The sequence below is a fragment of the Podarcis bocagei genome, assembly GCF_964188305.1.
Source record: "Podarcis bocagei genome assembly, chromosome: 14".
NCBI classification, from domain to species: domain Eukaryota; kingdom Metazoa; phylum Chordata; class Lepidosauria; order Squamata; family Lacertidae; genus Podarcis; species Podarcis bocagei.
The window spans coordinates 37189676-37207449 of NC_138139.1; the positions used below are offsets into that span (position 1 = coordinate 37189676).

At 44.5% G+C, this 17774-nt stretch overlaps 1 protein-coding gene across 4 annotated transcripts; it reads right to left on the minus strand.

The window, feature by feature from the left end:
- Positions 1-4602: 4602 nt before the first annotated feature.
- PERCC1 (proline and glutamate rich with coiled coil 1) lies at positions 4603-10226 on the minus strand. 4 transcript variants are annotated; one of them, XM_081169922.1, is made up of 2 exons: positions 10198-10226; positions 4603-6364 (listed from the first exon to the last, which is right to left on the minus strand). In XM_081169922.1, the coding sequence occupies exons 1-2, from the start codon at positions 10213-10215 to the stop codon at positions 5465-5467; spliced, it is 918 nt and encodes a 305-aa protein (XP_081026048.1). In that variant the 5' UTR covers positions 10216-10226; the 3' UTR covers positions 4603-5464. The 4 variants fall into 4 exon arrangements, 3 of the variants coding, with proteins under 3 accessions (XP_081026048.1, XP_081026050.1, XP_081026049.1); XM_081169924.1 differs by lacking the exon at positions 10198-10226 and adding an exon at positions 9540-9608; XM_081169923.1 differs by lacking the exon at positions 10198-10226 and adding an exon at positions 9315-9495.
- Between the last annotated feature and the right edge of the window lie 7548 nt (positions 10227-17774).

Sequence of the window (17774 nt, forward strand, 5' to 3'; positions counted from 1 at the left end):
TTGTTAGTCTGGAGGTAAATGCAACCTGACCCCTAGGATCTCACCCGTACACAATCCCTTATGAGCAGAAGGGTCTAGACTGCTTATTCTTCATTTTGGGTACCAGTGATGGTGGCACAATGGTAGGCAGACAGGTTTGAGCCACAATACAAAATCTGCTGTACAGTTCATCCACTCAAGAGCCTCTGATAGTAGTCTTCTCTCTGACATGACTTCAAGCGGGGACGGCTCTACCACTGGTCAGAGTGAGGCGGCCACCTCAAGCACCTGATTTTTATGTGCCAGCAAGGGTAAGCAAAATTCTGGTTATTTCATTTGTTACTTTATTATTGTTGTTGTTTCTTTCTCTGACTTTTCTGCCTCAGGTGGCAAATTATTATTATCATGATGACAACTATTTTACTAATCTATGCAATTTCCCCAAAGCAATGGACAATAAAAAACAGCAAAAAATGACAGCTGCATTAAACCACACAAAATAGAGGCCAGCTCTACCATTACGCAGAGTTTAGCAGCTGCTTCAAGCATCAGGCACCGAGTGGACAGAGGTGCATGTGTCAATTTGCCATGGTGGCTGCCCTTGCACCAGCTAAGCCAGACTTCTGCTTTCAAGTGGAGTGGATGATGCTGAAGTAAAATTTGCATTTGTTGCTCTTCCCACTTCTGACTTTGGTCCTGCTGACCGCTAGCATGTGGCCCCCAGAGGATTGTGCAGAAGGGGGCTAAAATAGGTTCCCCACCCTTGGTAAACTGCATGGAGGGTACCATCTTGTCCTTGGACAACATTAAGCTGCCTTTACTATTCATCTTAAGTGGGGAAAATGCCTTGGTCTTAGGGGGACATTTCAGGGGAAAAATTATACCACTTTGGCTCTGGCCCTGGGAGAAGCTGGAAATTTCTTTGTGAATAGTCTCTGCCTGATAGCGAGGTCTATTATACCAGTAACCACAAGAGAGCAGTGGAGAGTTTTGCATGCTAACTGCGTATCTTTAAAGGCGTAGAATGCTGCCCCAGAGGACCGATCCCCGTAAGAAGTGAATGCAGAGATAGACAGCCATTCAGAACAAGCGAGGATTTTCCTTATCGTGTGCATTGTCAATTATGGAAGCAGCTGCCTCAAGATGTGATGACTGGCTCAAATGGCTTTAAAAGATAATTTAAAAGGGGACACATTTAAAGCACATGGCTTCCCTCAAATAATCCCAGGACTTGCAGTTTGTTAAGGGTGCTGGGAACTCTAGCACTTTGAGAAAGTAAGCTACAGTTCCCAGGATTCTTTTAGGGGAAGTGGTACAATAGGGCTTTAAATGTATTGTGTGAATGTGACCAAATTCTTGGAGGGAGCATATTAGCCACAATAGGAAAGCAGAGTCTCCATATACTAGGGGAGCTTAGGGATGCGGGTGGCGCTGTGGTATAAACCAGGCATCCCCAAACTCAGCCCTCCAGATGTTTTGGGACTACAACTCCCATCATCCCTAGCTAACAGGACCAGTGGTCAGCGATGATGGGAATTGTAGTCCCAAAACATCTGGAGGACCGAGTTTGGGGGTGCCTGGTCTAAACCACTGAGCCTCTGGGGTTGCCAATCAGAAGGTTGATGGTTCAAACCCCCGTGACGGGGTGAGCTCCCATTGCTTTGTCCTAGCTCCTGCCAACCTAGCAGTTCGAAAGCACGCCAGTGCAAGTAGATAAATAGGTACCACTGTGGCGGGAAGGCAAACGGTGTTTCCATGTGCTCTGGTTTCCGTCATGGTGTCCCGTTGCGCCAGAAGCGGTTTAGTCATGTTGGCCACATGACCTGGAAAGCTGTCTGTGGACAAACACTGGCTCCCTCGGCCTGAAAGAGAGATGAGTGCCACAACACCATAGTCGCCTTTGTCTGGACTTAACCATCCAGGGGTCCTTTACCTTTTTACTGGGAGAGCTGTATTGTGGATTAGTTATTGGACCTGGACTGGGTGACCAGGCAGATTTGTACATTTTGAAATTTGATAAGCTATGGAACTTTGCTGCTTTGATCTTTCTTTTTTATTGAACAAAAAAAAAATATTCTGTGGTATTTTATGTACTGTGACTTCGCTGTTATTTTTAACTGTCTAGTAATAGTTATCGCCATCATTTGGTTTCCTGTTTAATTATTATTAGCTCGTTTTGAGAGTTGATTTTAGCATGCAGCTATATTAACCAGCTTCATTTCTGAAATATACTCGGAGTCCTGTAGTGATTTCATGCTCTTTATTGCAGCTTATAAAACAGTGAGTTTAATTGGCTCCCCCAAACCTCAGGCTTTTATATACATTATTTACACAATGAGTCCCGTCTGATTGGCTGATTCTGCTTCCCTCCTGGAGCCTGATTGGTCTTTTCCTGTAGGCCAATCAATTGTTGCATTCTACAATCCTACCAGCCTAATAGGCTGATTAACTTCTGCCTGGAGCCTGATTGGTCTTCTCCTGCAAGCCAATCAGTTGTTGCATTCTAGGATCCTATTTGCCTATTGTTCTAGGATCCAAGCTTAGTACATAACAATTTCCACGCAACCGCTGCCCGTGGAGACCTAGCAAACAGCCATCCAGCATTTTGGCTCTTGCTGTATCCCTCCAAAACTTCTTCCAGGCTGCCATGGTGTTGTTTGTCGGGAGGAGGTGTAGAGAAGGGCTGGGGAGGGGTGCCTGCCTGCCTCTCTTATTATGTTGAGGCACTCTTTAGTACAGATGTAAAACTGGGGTCTAAATGAGATCTCTGGACAATATGCAGTCAGATGGCGAGGTTCTGCGACTCCCTTTTGTTTAACAATAGGAAGAACAAAATTACATTTTCCACCCAAATGACGTTGTGGAAATGAAAGAAGTCAACATGGAATGGTTGCTTGGGTGAAAGGGCTGTGAATTCAGTTCAGTTCTGGGACTGAAAGCAAATCCCCAGATTTGGAATAGGCTCAGAGAAGGGATAGGCAAATCTGTCAATTTTTGCTTCTCATTTTTCCAGTCTTCCAGTTTAGTTCTCCACACCGGTTTGCAGATATATTTTTTGAAGTCCTCATCAAAAGTGGTACTTCAGGTTAAGAACTTAATTCGTTCTGGAGGTTCGTTCTTAACCTGAAACTGTTCTTAACCTGAAGCACCACTTTAGCTAATGGGGCCTCCTGCTGCCACCACACCACCACCATACAATTTCTTTTCTCATCCTGAAGCAACGTTCTTAACCCGAGGTATTATTTCTAGGTTAGCGGAGTCTGTAACCTGAAGCGTCTGTAACCTGCAGTACCACTGTATTTCCCTGCAAGTTACTCCTAGGAAGAACTTACTGAAAGTAAGAGCTGTTCAACAGTGGAAGGGACTAGCTTAGAAGGTGGCGGGATCTCTTTCATTGAAGTTTTTTAAACAGAGGTTGGATGGTTATCTGTCAGGGATCCTTTAGCTGTGATTCCTGCATTGTAGGGAGTTATTCTAGATGACCCTTGGTGTTCTTTCCAACTCTACAATTCTATGACTCTAACCGTCACTTTTTGTATGCAGTTTTGCTCAATATACCAATTTTTGCTCATTAACCCCAATGTGTTGTGTTTTTGTATTTCATTTTCACTAGCATATTGTATTTCTATGTACACTTTGCCCTATAGTGTATGCATTTTTGTGCACATTACTTGGCTGGAGAACTGCATTGCAACATATGGGAAAGTGAAGCTTTCAAAGGGTGGCTGCAGTTTGGTCTGTGTAAGTGCAAATTAGGTGGGTGAGGGCAGGCAGGTTGGTGGGGGCATTGCCCTATTTGCCCTAATGGGCTGGCCTCCACTGGACATGCTGGGCACTTAAATAGATGAGAAGATCGATCAGGTTGCCTCCTTTTCTAGTAAAAGAATTGATTGATTGGCCTACAAAGAAGGCATGGAAGAAGCAGATAAGAGTCTCTTTTTGTGCAGACACAACAGGTTTGCTTAGCAGAAGACAAATGATTTTGCTCTCCAGACACTCCTATCATTGCACCATGCATACAGACACCCTTCCTGATGTCATCTGGATTTCAAAATCACTGCTTCACATAGCCCTCTCCATTGCACATATGGAAACTGGATGATGATGATGATGATTATTATTATTAACCAATGTTCATCCTCCTCAGAGTACGTCTCTTGAAATTAATGGATATGACCAAATTAGAACTATAGAAGTGTACAGTTGGATAGGGTTCCTTCAAAAGGTAAAAACCAGGATACCCTGAAAAAAAGACCCCAGAAGACCCCAAAATTGTTGTTGAGCTTCAAGGAAACCCCCAAAGTTGTTGAGCTTTTTTTAAACAAAAACACCCCCCAAAAGGTGATTTTCCTCTTGATTTGTTTAAGATTAAGGACAAAGCACCGCCTTTCACCCTGGATATCAATTCTGCCTTTGAAATCCCAGTGTGGCAGTCCTACAGTTAGAAGGGCACCAGGCATCATCTAGTCCAATCCTCTAAACCCATTGATTTCAGGACTTAGTTGGATTCAGCCCTTAGAATTGATGAAATACATCAGTATTTCACAGATTCTCCGTATCTTCTTTCATACCCTTTTATAACAACCCTGTAAAACAGGCCAGTATTGCTTTATGCATTTATTTATTATTACTTTTACAAAACACCTTTCCTACAAAGTGTTCAAGGTGGCACACACAGCTCTCAACTCCCATCCTTACACCTCCACCCGCTAGAGTTGGCACACCTGGTACAAATGGACTTGAGATGAAGCCTGTGCTCTTGCAGATAGTGCGTTACTCCAACTCCCAGCTGCCGGGGATGATGGGTATTGTAGTCCAGCAACATCTGGAGGGCCACATGTTCTCAATTGCTGCATTCAATCCATCCCAAAAGGCTTCTGCCTCCAGAGCCACCACAGACTGGGTCCAGTTGTGATCCTGCCAGGGTAACTGGTTCTGCCCTCTGGCTCCACCACCCCTCCCCTAGACCCAGAACGGACAGCAAATGTTCAGAGAGAGTCAGTTCCCTTGTGAGGGGAAAGTACTGGAGGAGAGTCACATTCCCACCCCCCACAATATTTATTTACAATTATACAAGTTGAGCAAGAGAGAAGGGAGACCAGGTCTCCAATAGGTCAGGGGGTGGTGATATTTTGGGGGCCAATGGGAAGATAATGACACTTTGAGATAGTGATGGAGGTGGGAGATAGTGCTGGAGGTGGGTGGCATAATACAAAATGGCGGCGGGGTGTGTGGCATGAGAGAAAATGGCCGAAACAGAGGGTATGGCATAAAAGAAAATGGCTGCAGCAGTTGAAAGAGTAGAAAAAGAGACAGGAACATAAAATGGTGCAGACATTGTTCCCACCCCCGATCTTGTGCATTGTCAATTTTTGAGGGGATATTCATGGGAGCCATGGTGGGCACAGGGCTAATGGTCCCTGCAATAGGGACAGGGCTGGGGCCCATGTGAGAAGAATTCAGATGTTGCAACCCTTCTGAACCCTCATAGACCACCAAAATGGTCAGTGTCTACCACCCTCTGGTTTGTTTCGCTAGGATGCTCTCGGCTGGGATTCAGGTCCTCCTGGCAGGTTTCGGAAGTCCAGTTGGCCAGCAGGTCACTGAAATCTGGAGGGTTGCCATTGAGTATACAGACAGGACTGAGGGATGGCTCTTTCCAGAAGGACTGGGGCAACTTCCTGCCATGCATGGGGGTGATGTGGCCATACTTCCTCTCCAGCCTCAGCTTCCTGTTCTCAGAGGAGGCTCGCTGCTTGACGCACCTGACCAGGGCGTATTCAAAGAGCTCAGCCAGAGGACCCATCTTCTCTGCATCCTCTTTGCTGCAGAAAGATCTCCACAGCTGCCTCTCCAGCTGTGCTGGGGGCTTCGAGGGGTCAGGGAGGTCACTGCTGTCGTCTTCTTCCCCAATCTGGGAAATCCTGACTAGGTCAGCATAGTACAGAACCTGCCCTGACAGCTGAGGGGAGCGGCGGTCCTCGTAGATGTTGCAGGACTCTGAGCCTTCCTCTTTGCTCTTCCGGCCGAAATATCTCTGGATGTCATCGCTGATCCGCTCGGCGAACTGAAGGAGCTGCAGCGTCACCTCTGTGTTGCTCAAGCTGGAGTCGGCAGCGCCTCTGTCTGGACTGCAACCTGCAGAATTGCCTACTGTTTCCATATCCTCCCTCTCTTCCTCCTCCTCCTCCTCCTCTTCCTCTTCTGCCTCCATTTCCTCCTCCTCCTCCGATAAGTCTTGGAAAATCATTTCCTGGCAGGTTGTGGTGGATAGGAACGAATTCCGGAATGCTGTGGGCAGCTTAAATTTGCTTAGGCTTTGTATTACCCCAGCGGCCATTTCCCCCGCTCCTATCTCCACGCTGTACAAGTGGTTGAATCTGGACTAAATAAACAGCGAGGAGAACAAAGCGTCAGGTGTCTGCCAAGGAGAGGGAATGCACAGTATAGCTATCTTTTGTGGTTATTATCATCCTCTAACAGGGAACTTGAGTGGTGAGTGCTGACAGAACTGGACACACTGAGAAATTAGGAGGTGGTATTTACATATTCCTGGAGCACCCACTAGTAATAATTAGTACACTGTAATTTAAAAAGGGGTGGGGGTCCAAAAAAACAAATCAGAACTCCCCTCCTCTCCCCGCAACAGCCCAGGGACTACTGGGTATGCTCTGTGGCTTCCAGAAACCATAAAACGGGTTGGGGAAAACCTTCCAGTCTGAGGGCCACATTTCCTTCTAGACAATCTTCTCGGGGCCACATGTGGGCAAGGCCAGAGGCAAAAGCCACAAATGTACACTCATTCATTCATTCATTCGTTATATTTATGTCCCACCATTTCTCCCCAAGGAGCTCCAAGCTCTCTCCCTCCCCGTTTAATCTCCGCAACAGCCCTGTGAGGTAGGTTAGGCTGAGAGGCAGTGACAGTGAGCTTCGCGGATGGGTGGGGATTGTGAACCCTGATTTCCAAGGTCCGACACTTTAGCCACTACACCACTCTGGCTAATTTCTACATGCACTGGCACAGTCTTTTACATCTTCCATGCAAACGAGGCATTATCAGACTTCAAGGGCACATTCCAGCCAGGCTAAAGCAGCTGGTTTGTGTGTTTATAAAACTGGGCCAGCCAGGGAGGGATGTATTGAATTAACAGAAAATAACAGGAAATAATAATAATAATAATAATAATAATAATAATAATAATAATAATGGAAAAATGACTTCAAAGTTGTTTTTCTTTTTAATGATATAAGGAAACGGAGGAGGAGCTTAAACTCATCTGCCAACAATGAGCTTCTGGACAGCAGACCAGAGCAAGCAAATAGGCCACCTGGTCACAGTTGTCCCTTCCTTGCTGAGGTGATATCTACTCTAATTCTCTTTAAATCACCACCTTCTACCACTTATCTGCCCCTTTCACATGGTGGGGTCCTTGGTCCCCAACGGCATCTTAGAAGTGTGGAACTTATTCCAAACTGACTGTTTTACTTCAAACTGCATGTAGGGTGTATGCCGTTTTTATTTTAAACTCCCCCACATCAAAAGCTCCATGCATGCAGAAAGTTCGCCTGTTAGGGAAAGGGATAGATGAAGGACAGGGAACTTGCAGCCCTTGCTGCTGCACTCCCATCACCCCGAGCCAGCACGGCCAATGATTGCGGTGTGAGCAGCTGTAATCCAATAATACTGGAAGTTTTCATCCCTGAGCGACCCTTTCCCCCTGGTCTGCTAGCGTGCTCCATGCAGGGAGCTATAGATGCAGGACAGCTTTCGAAAATAGGACATCATCTGTACACACTCTAGACAACAGGTATGTGTGGCTAAGTGGGATCAGCTCAGAATTCTACCATTGTGCTTAATGTCCTCACTCTAATGCCTGGCTTATGTGCTCCAAAATAAGAACATAAGACAAGCTTGCTGGATCAGGCCAGTTACCCATCTAGTCCAATATCCTGTTCTCACAGTGACCACCCAGATACCTGTGGGAAACCCTCAAGCAACACTATGGCCTCCTGTGGTTTCCTGTAACTGCTATCCAGAAGTATTGCTGCCTCCATCCATGGAGGCAGAACATAGTTGTCATAGAATCATATTGATTGAAAGCCTCCAGAAATTGGTGGCCTTCACTGCCTCCTGGGTGGGGGAGCGGTCCTTATTTTATTTTATTTATACCCCACCCTCCCCGGCCAAGACTGGGCTCAGGGTGGCTAACATCAGGTATAAAAACAATTGATTAAAATACAACTTAAAAACAAGATTAAAATACTACTTAAAATGCAGCCTCATTTCAGTGGAAGCCAGATCAAAAACTGTTTGGGGGGAGAAAACGTCAAATCTTCACCAAGGCCAACTATCCAGACTGGTCCTACGTGGGCCAGAAAAGCCAGGGAATTCCCCAAATAGGGGTTCCATCACAGAAGGAAAAGGAAAGAAGGGGAGGGGATCAGGCTGGTTCCAAGCCAAAGGCCAGGTGGAACAACTTCTGTCTTCCAGGCCCTGTGGACTAGGACAGGGGAAAACCAGGTTCAAATCCCTATCTAGCCCTGAAGCTTGGTGGGTAACCTTGAGCCAATCGATATTTAATGGGCTAGCCTACCCCACAGGGTTGTGGTGAGGATAAAATGCGGGTGGAAGGAGGGTATTACCAAGTATGTGCCTTGAGCTTCTCAGATAAAAGCAAATCGCAAAATGGTCTCATTCTTGTGCATGTGCAGACCACGTACACAGATGGCTTCCTAGTTTGTGGAAGTTGAAAAGGGGACATAGGAAGCCACTTTATATTAAATCACACAATTGGTCCATCTAGCCCACTAATGGCTACACTGACCAGCAGCAGCTCTCCAGCGTTTCAGGCAGGCGTCTCCCCCCGCCTTACCTGGAGATGCTGGAAACTGAATCTGAGATCTGCCACTGAGCTACTGCTGTTTCCCCAAACATGGAGAGCTGTCTTATACTGAGACTGAGTCAAATCACTGGTCCATCTATCTCAGTTGTGTCTACACTGACTGGCAGCAGCTTTCCAGAGTTTCGGGCTTTCTTAGCCCTACCTGGGACCTTCTGCATGCAAAGCAGATGCTCTACCACTGACTTACATCTCTTCCTTACAACTTAGGAAGTTTCCTTATACTAAGTCAGACCATCTAACCCTGTATGGCCTTACACTGACTGGCAGCAGCAGTAGATCTCTAGTGTTTCAGAGAGGAAGTCTTTCCCTCAGTCCTGCCTGGAGATACTGGGGACTGGACCTGGGACCTACATGTAAAGCAGATGCTTTACCCCTGAGCAACAGCCATTCCCCTTGCAAGGTCTTCTCTCCCCCGGTCTCTCCACTTACCTGTCCACTGCAGCTCAGCCCCCTACTTCTCCTCTGCCAACTCTCAGCCCTTCCACCTGGGGCTGAAGTATTTATAGTGGCACTGCGAAACTGGGGACTAGCAAATATTTGGCGGCTGTATTGTAATCGTAGACTCGGTAAACAAAACTCTGGTTTGCTTTAATGCCCGGCAACCGGAGAACACTGTAGACAAGGAGCCTGGGAGGACGGGGAGATAGGGCTCACCTTAATGGTTGACTTCCTGGGGGATTTTCGAGTGTTATTCCTGCCGGTCCCCCTATTAGGTCTGCTGCCACAGCTGCCAAACCTCACCTCTCGCCCCCCCAGCGCACGTTGACAGAGGACTTCTTATCTCCAGTGTTGATTTGGAGACGAAATCGAGCCTCGTCAAATAGGCATAAAATTAAATTTCATGGTATTTTGACTCCAGGAGTAGGCATCATCTCCAGAAGCAAGTAACGCTTATCCGACAACGCCTGTGCAAATAGTAAGATGCCAAGCCAGAAGAGCAAGGTAACTAACTGGCGACCGGGGCAAATTGGTCAGATTCATTTTTCTGAGCTTAGGTTGATTTCCACATCAGTTTGAATCCCTATTGGCATTCCTTGAAGACCTGCCTACAGTATTTAGGCAAGATTTCCCCTGAGCTTGAACTTCCTGACCCAACAACTGTTTCTGCTGCTCTTTTAACTGCTTGAAGTATTATGCTTTCCAATGGGCTTCTTTTATCGTATAGTTCTAATTATGGGTTTTTAAAATTGTTTTGTTTGAATTATTTTTTTATTGAGCACTTTGTATGGACTTCATAGCTGGTTTCATACTTGTAAAATATAAATAAAATAATAATTATAATTACCATTAAACCAATAGTTGTTATACATACCTGTACCTTCTTTTTCATTGTTTGGGTTGCATTTTTATCATTTATTGATGAGGCCTAAGTGCCCCCCTCCTTTCAGCACCTCTCCTGCCCCCCCTCTCAGTTGCAAGGCTGTTTTGCAGCAAACGCCTCCTAAGGGCTTCATAAATCAAATTATTATGTTGCTTCCTGTGATTTACCATACAAATTGGTGCCCATAAATCAATTAGAACGGGAGGTGAGGCAGGCCGTTGAAGCCATTATCTTCAACCCATTAGGGATGGGCTTCATTAGGGTGAAGAAGAGGCCAGGGCTCCTTTAAGAAACAAAAACAATTCTAACATATGTCCCTTTTTTATACAGTGGTACCTCGGGTACAGACACTTCAGGTTACGTATGCTTCAGGTTACAGACTCCGCTAACCCATAAATAGTACCTTGGGTTAAGAACTTTGCTTCAGGATGAGAACAGAAATCATGCAGCAGCGGTGCAGCGGCAGCAGGAGGCCCCATTAGCTAAAGTGGCGCTTCAGGTTAAGAACAGTTTCAGGTTAAGAACAGACCTCCAGAACGAATTAAGTTCTTAACCCAAGGTACCACTGTACTTCTTTTCTAGCAGCAAAATGTCTGGGGCTACTCCTGGCTGTAGGTGGCCTCAGGGCTGCCTGGTGGGCAAAATATATAAACCCACAGAAGCACTCCTTACACTGATCTGCAGACCCTTCTAAGCCCGGGGTTCCCAGACTGCGGTTTGTGGATCATTGGTGGCGCACACACTTCATTCAGGGGGTCTGCTGCATGTTCGCATTAAATATACACATTGGTTTGTCATTGTATCTTTTATCGCTGCTTTTATTGCCGAGTTAAACTGTGGAACTCACTCCCACAGGAGGCAGGATGGCATTAAAAGAGCATTCGACAAATTCATGCAGGAGAGGGCTATCAGTGACTATGAGCCGTCATGGCTATGGGCTACTTCCACAGCTGGAGGCAGTGGTGCTTCTGGGTACTAGTTGCTGAAAGCCACGGGAGGAGAAAGGGCTCTGGTTTCGAATCCTGCTTGCTGGTTTCCCACAGGCATCCGGTTGGCCACTGTGAGAGCAGGACGCTGAACCAGATGGACCACCGGCCTGATCCACCAGACACTTATCTTGAGTTTTATTATGTTACAGATCGGAACTCTACGGAACGCAAACTGTACCACCACAAAAGAAGCAAATTCAAAAATAGAGTTAAAGAGCATACATCAACTACACCTGACAATTGCTACAACAGTGTTATGAGTTTGTGGGTACCAGACTTCTAATCTCTGAACCCAGCAAGTGTTAAAAGCTATTTGAGCCTCCTGGGTGATGGGCTATTAAGAGAACAGAGGAAAGAGGGCTCTGTGTCCGATGCTGGACACCTCCTCCAGCTCTCAAGATAGTTAGAAAGAAAAGCCTGAGTTTGAGAGCAGAGTTACATGAGCTAGAAGTTGGAGGCAAAAGCTGCAGGCTGCTAAGGCAGAGAGAGAGAACCTTGGCTGATTTGCATTCAAATGGGAGAAGCAAAACCTTTTTGGGTTGCTAGCGCCATGAAGCCATCCATCGCAGGCTCAGGTTGTGTATATGTGTAAATGAACCGTATATCCTAAAGATACCACAGTCTCCACTGTGCCTCATTTCCAAAAGGAAACATGAACCCCTGGAATTTTGCACCGCTCAGAGATTGGGGTGGCATGCAACAGCAGGTACGGAAATAATGAAAGCCAAGACCCTCTGCAATGGTCAAGTGGTCCGGAGGGCAGAATTTAGGGGCCACTGCTTTATACAGTTTGTGTCTTGCAAAGCCACACTCTTACTATGGATGGATGGATGGATGGATGGATGGATGGATGGATGGATTGTTCATCATCACTGTCTTCATGTTTGTTTGTTTGTTTGTTTGTTTGTTTATCTGTTTGTTTACAGACACTGCTCCCACCCTGGAATCTGAACCCTAACGGCAAGGTATAAGAAGGTGCAGCATTTTAAAATCCGGGGTTCTTTTGCTGCACAGACTGGAAGGTGGCTCCCCCTACCTTCGCTCTTCCCTTGCTGGTCCCTTGTGCCTGGAACTTGGAACAAGCGACATGCAAGGACCCAGACCCACATGGGAGCACTTAGACTTCTCCAAACATTCACGCTGGCAGCCCTCCTGCCTCAATAGCCACTATCTAGCCCATTTGCTGGCTTGACAAACATGTTTAGATACACAGACAGATCGGAGCGGCAACTGATAAGCCAAGCCAGTCATCACCCCTTCAATATGCTCTTCTGACGTCACTGTGGCTGCCTCCTCCTCCTCCTCCTCTTAGGACAAATGTGGAGAGAACTACAGCTGGCTTTGGGACACTTGGGTGGGGTGAATGGTAGGGACATCATTGCATTCTGCGTCCATCACCTGAAGCAGCTGCCTTATGTGACTTCATGGCAGGGCTATACAGTGGTACCTCGGGTTAAGTACATAATTTGTTCCGGAGGTCCGTTCTTAACCTGAAACTGTTCTTAACCTGAAGCACCATGTTAGCTAATGGGGCCTCCTGCTGCTGCTTCACTGCCAGAGCACGATTTATGTTCTCATGCTGAAGCAAAGTTCTTAAACCCAGGCAATATTTCTGGGTTAGTGGAGTCTGAAACCTGAAGCATATGTAACCCGAGGTACCACTGTACTGGACACCTTGCTCTATTCACTTGTATGGGACACAGAAAAAGGCCCGCAATTGAGAAAACCTGGTTAGGGACCGTGCAAGAGACAGGCAGACAAGCAGGCAGGCAGGCAGAGAGACAGACATAATTGCCCCTCATCTGAAGCAGAATACACACCATACTTTAAACCACATTTAAAGGACATGGCTCCCTCCTGGGAGAATCCTGGGAGCTGCAGATTATCTCCCCAAAGAACTACAGTTCCCAGCACTCTTAACAAACTGTGCTTAGATTCCAGTGCCTCAAGAGGACTAGGATAATAATAAAATCATATGTGGTGGGAATGTAAAGAAATTTTAAAAATTTGGGAAATGATATATAATGAATTGAAGAAAATGTTTAAAATGACATTTGTAAAAAAAAAACACCCAGAAGCATTTTTGTTAGGGATTGTAGGACAAGACTGCCAAAGAAAACAAAGAACTTATTTATGTATGCAACAACAGCGGCAAGAGTCTTGATAGCACAAGGATGGAAGAATGAGGAAACCCTGACAAAAGAACAGTGGCAAGAGAAATTGATGAACTATGCAGAAATGGCTAAGCTGACATACAAACTGAGATATAAAGACAACTGCAACTTTAAAGAAGAATGGGAACTTTTCATATATTATTTGAAAAGACAGCAAAACTAACTGGACTCCTTGGCAGGTTTTGAATAAACATACACAAAACTTTTGATTGTTAACGTAGTAGATAGATAATATAAGGATTTATACAATTTTACAGTATGCAGAGAACAATATGAGAAATCAGAGAGAGGAGCTCAGGAGAGTCTTGGGGGGGAGGGTTTGATGGGGAATTGGGGGGAAAAGATGAATATGAGATGTTTTGATATGTTGTTATGTTGAAATTGTTATTTATTTATTTTTAAAGAGGACTAGGATGATGGGGAATCATGCTTCCCTTTTTGAAAGGGCACCTGCCTTCACCATCTTGGGTTTCGCCACCCCTGGGGAGCTGTAGTCCCGCTCTTGGTGGGTGGATTGGCTGGCAAACGGCAAAGGGAAAGGTGGCAAGAGAGGCAGCTGTGTGCCAACTCACTGAGAACAGCTTCTCTCCTTCCCCCTGTTAAGAGACAACCACTCCGCGCCACCATTCCTCCAACTAATAATAAAGAGAGTTTTGACAGCGCAATATGTGGCCACAGAGCATCTGTCTGGGCAGATGCTTCCGTGGCGAGGCCTCGGGTTTTCTCATTAAAAAAACAAAACATAAACACCGTTCACCTTTCTGCGAAGCCAGCTTCTGCCTTATCACAGTGGCTTCTGGAAAGCAGCAGCAGCAGCAGCCAGGGTGGCTGTGGGTCAGGGGCTGCAGCTCCCTGATCCCTATAGGAGGATTCTGGGCCCTCTTCTCGGTCTCCATGCAAGAGTGGAGGAAAAATCAATAGCTCCAATATGTCAGCACTCCAAACGAGCTGCAATAATATGACACCCACCATTAACCCCACAAGCACTCCAGCACAACTCTGCCCATTAGAAGGAGCATTAGGTGGAAAACGTTTGGCGTGCCTGTATTCACCAGGACCGTAAGAGCAAAGAGTTGGTGCGCTGGTCTCTGGGATGGGTGCCTGAGGATGTGGCGGAGCTTGCTTAGAGAATCACAGAATTGTACTTGCTCCGACCACAACGCTGTGAAGATGGAAATGAAACTTACAACAACTGGTCAATTTAGATGGAGAATGAATGACACCCTCTTTCGAGATAAGGAGATCCTTATGAAGGCCCAAAAAACTTTAAAAGACTACTTTGAAATAAATTTGAGGGCTGATGTGGAAAAAAGAGTGATCTGGGACGCAAGCAAAGCTGTGATGCGAGGTTTCTTGATTCAACAAAACTCAATAAAGAGGAAAAAACAAAATGAGAAAAAAGAAAAGATTTTGGAAAAGATAAAAGAAGGAGAGAAAAAATTAAGAGTAAAACCAAAGTCCCAGGAGATCCTAAGAGAGATTAAGTTATATCAAACACAATATATGGAATTGATGAATCAAGAGATTGAATGGAAGATAAAGCAAATGAAACAAAAGACATTTGAATCGGCAAATAAATGTGGCAAACTTCTGGCATGGCAATTGAAGAAAAGGCAGAAATTAAATACAGTTACAAGCCTAGAAGTGGATGGAAAGAATATATCTAAACCTAATGAAATTAGAAATTGCTTCCTGAGTTATTTTAAAAAACTTTATACTCAAGGCCCGCAAAATGAAGAAGATATAGATAAATTCCTTGATAAATATGGACTACAAAAAATCTCTCATCAAGGTAAGATGGATCTGAACCAGAGAATAACAGAACAAGAGATAGAGGCTGCCATTCAGAATATGCAATTGGGCAAATCTCCAGGACCAGATGGACTGACTTCTAGATACTACAAATCGTTGAAGGAATGGCTGATTCAACCATTAAAAGAAGTCTGTAATGAGATCCTAGAGGGAAAAAAGGCACCTGAATCGTGGAAAGAAGCATATATTTCACTCATACCAAAGACAGAGACTGAAAAGACTCAACTGAAGAACTACCGCCCAATATCACTACTTAATGTGGATTACAAAATTTTTGCAGACATTCTGGCAAAAAGATTTTAAAAAGTGTTGATGGAAAAGATTCATAAGAACCAAGCAGGCTTTCTCCCAAAAAGACACCTAGCAGATAATGTAAGGAATATAATAGACATTTTGGAAAAGCTAGAGGTGAACATAAATACTAAAGCAGTACTGATTTTTGTGGACGCGGAGAAAGCCTTTGACAATATCTCTTGGAGCTTTATGATAAAGAATCTTCAGGGGATGGGGGTAGGCCAAGGTTTTGAGAATGGTATGGCTGCAATATATTCTGAACAAAAAGCTAAATTGATTGTAAATAACGTAATAACTGAGGAACTTAAGATAGAAAAAGGAACACGACAGGGGTGCCCAATTTCCCCATTGCTCTTTATTTCAGTTCTGGAGGTGTTGCTGAATATGATTAGGAATGACCAGCAGGTTAAAGGAGTGCAGGTCGGAGCTAAACATTATAAGTTAAGAGCATTCGCAGATGACCTAGTATTGACTTTGCAAGAGCCAAACACTAGTACGAAAAAGGTCCTGGAAATAATCCAACAGTTTGGCCAGGTAGCTGGATTTAGGTTGAATAAACAAAAAACTAAAGTTTTAGGGAAAAATTTAACAGATATGGAAAAGGAGAAATTCCAAGAGGAGACAGGGCTGACGGTGGTCAAGAAGGTGAAATACCTAGGGGTTTATTTGACATCTAAAAATGTGAATTTGTATAAGGATAATTATGAAAAATGTTGGTCAGAAATCAAAAAAGATCTAGAAATATGGTCAAATCTGAAATTGTCAATGTTAGGCCGAATTGCAGTGATTAAAATGAATGTATTGCCTAGAATGTTATTCTTGTTTCAGACCTTGCAGATTCTTGACAAGATGGAATGTTTTAAGAGGTGGCAGAAAGATATCTCGAAATTTGTCTGGCAGGGCAAAAAGCCCAGAATTAAATTTAAAATATTGATAGATGCCAAAGAAAGAGGGGGTTTTGCCCTGCCGGACTTAAAATTGTACTATGAGGCAGCAGCTTTTTGCTGGCTGAAAGAGTGGATGCTCCTCGAGAACACTGACATTCTGGATCTGGAAGGTTTCAATAATGCATTTGGTTGGCATGCATATCTATGGTATGATAAAATCAAGCTGCATAGCGCCTTTAAAAATCATATTGTTAGAAAAGCATTGTTTAATGTTTGGATAAGATATAAAGATCTGTTGGAAAACAAAACCCCCAGATGGGTGTCACCAGTGGAGGCTAAGGCAGTGAAGAAACTCAATATGGAGGTCGGATGGCCGAAGTATTGGGAAATTTTGGAACAGGAGGGAGATAAATTGAAACTACAAAGTCATGAGAAAATGAAACATAAAGTACAAAATTGGTTTCAATATCATCAAATAATGGAGTTTTTCAAACAGGATAGGAAAATTGGCTTTCAGGTGGAAAAATCAAAATTGGAGACTGAACTGTTAGAGCCCAATACTAAGAATCTATCAAGAATGTATAACTTGCTGCTGAAGTGGAACACACAGGACGAAACAGTTAAATCGGCTATGATTAAGTGGGCACAGGACATTGGTCATAACATTATGTCTGCTGACTGGGAATGGTTGTGGAACACCGGTATTAAATTCACGGCATGTAATGCCTTAAAGGAAAACATTATGAAAATGGTTTACAGGTGGTACATGACCCCAGTCAAGCTGGCAAAAATTTATCATTTGCCTGATAATAAGTGTTGGAAATGTAAAGAGACTGAAGGTACCTTCTATCACCTTTGGTGGACATGCCCGAAGATTAAGGCCTTCTGGGAAATGATTTATAATGAAATGAAAAAGGTACTTAAATGTACTTTCCCTAAAAAACCAGAGGCCTTTCTCTTGGGCATTGTCGGCCAATTGGTGTCAAAGAGGGATAGAACTTTCTTTATGTATGCTACAACAGCAGCAAGAATACTCATCGCAAAGTATTGGAAGACACAAGATCTACCTACTCTGGAAGAATGGCAGATGAAAATGATGGACTATATGACACAGGCCGAGATGACAGGCAGAATCCGTGATCAAGGAAAAGAGACGGCGGAAGAAGAATGGAGAAAATTTAAGAGATACCTTAAGGACTATTATAAACTTGACGAATGTTAGAATGTTGAGGTTTGCAGGGAAAAAAAGGGATACAGTGACATAAGAACAGATTATAGAAAAGATCAAGATGACAGAGGTTGGAAAGGAATGTTTAGAAGTTGCTAAAAAATTATGGACATTGGAATGCAGAAAGGGGGGGTATGGTGGAGTCCCGGAAAAGAAGTTTATGAAAAAATGTTATGAAATTATA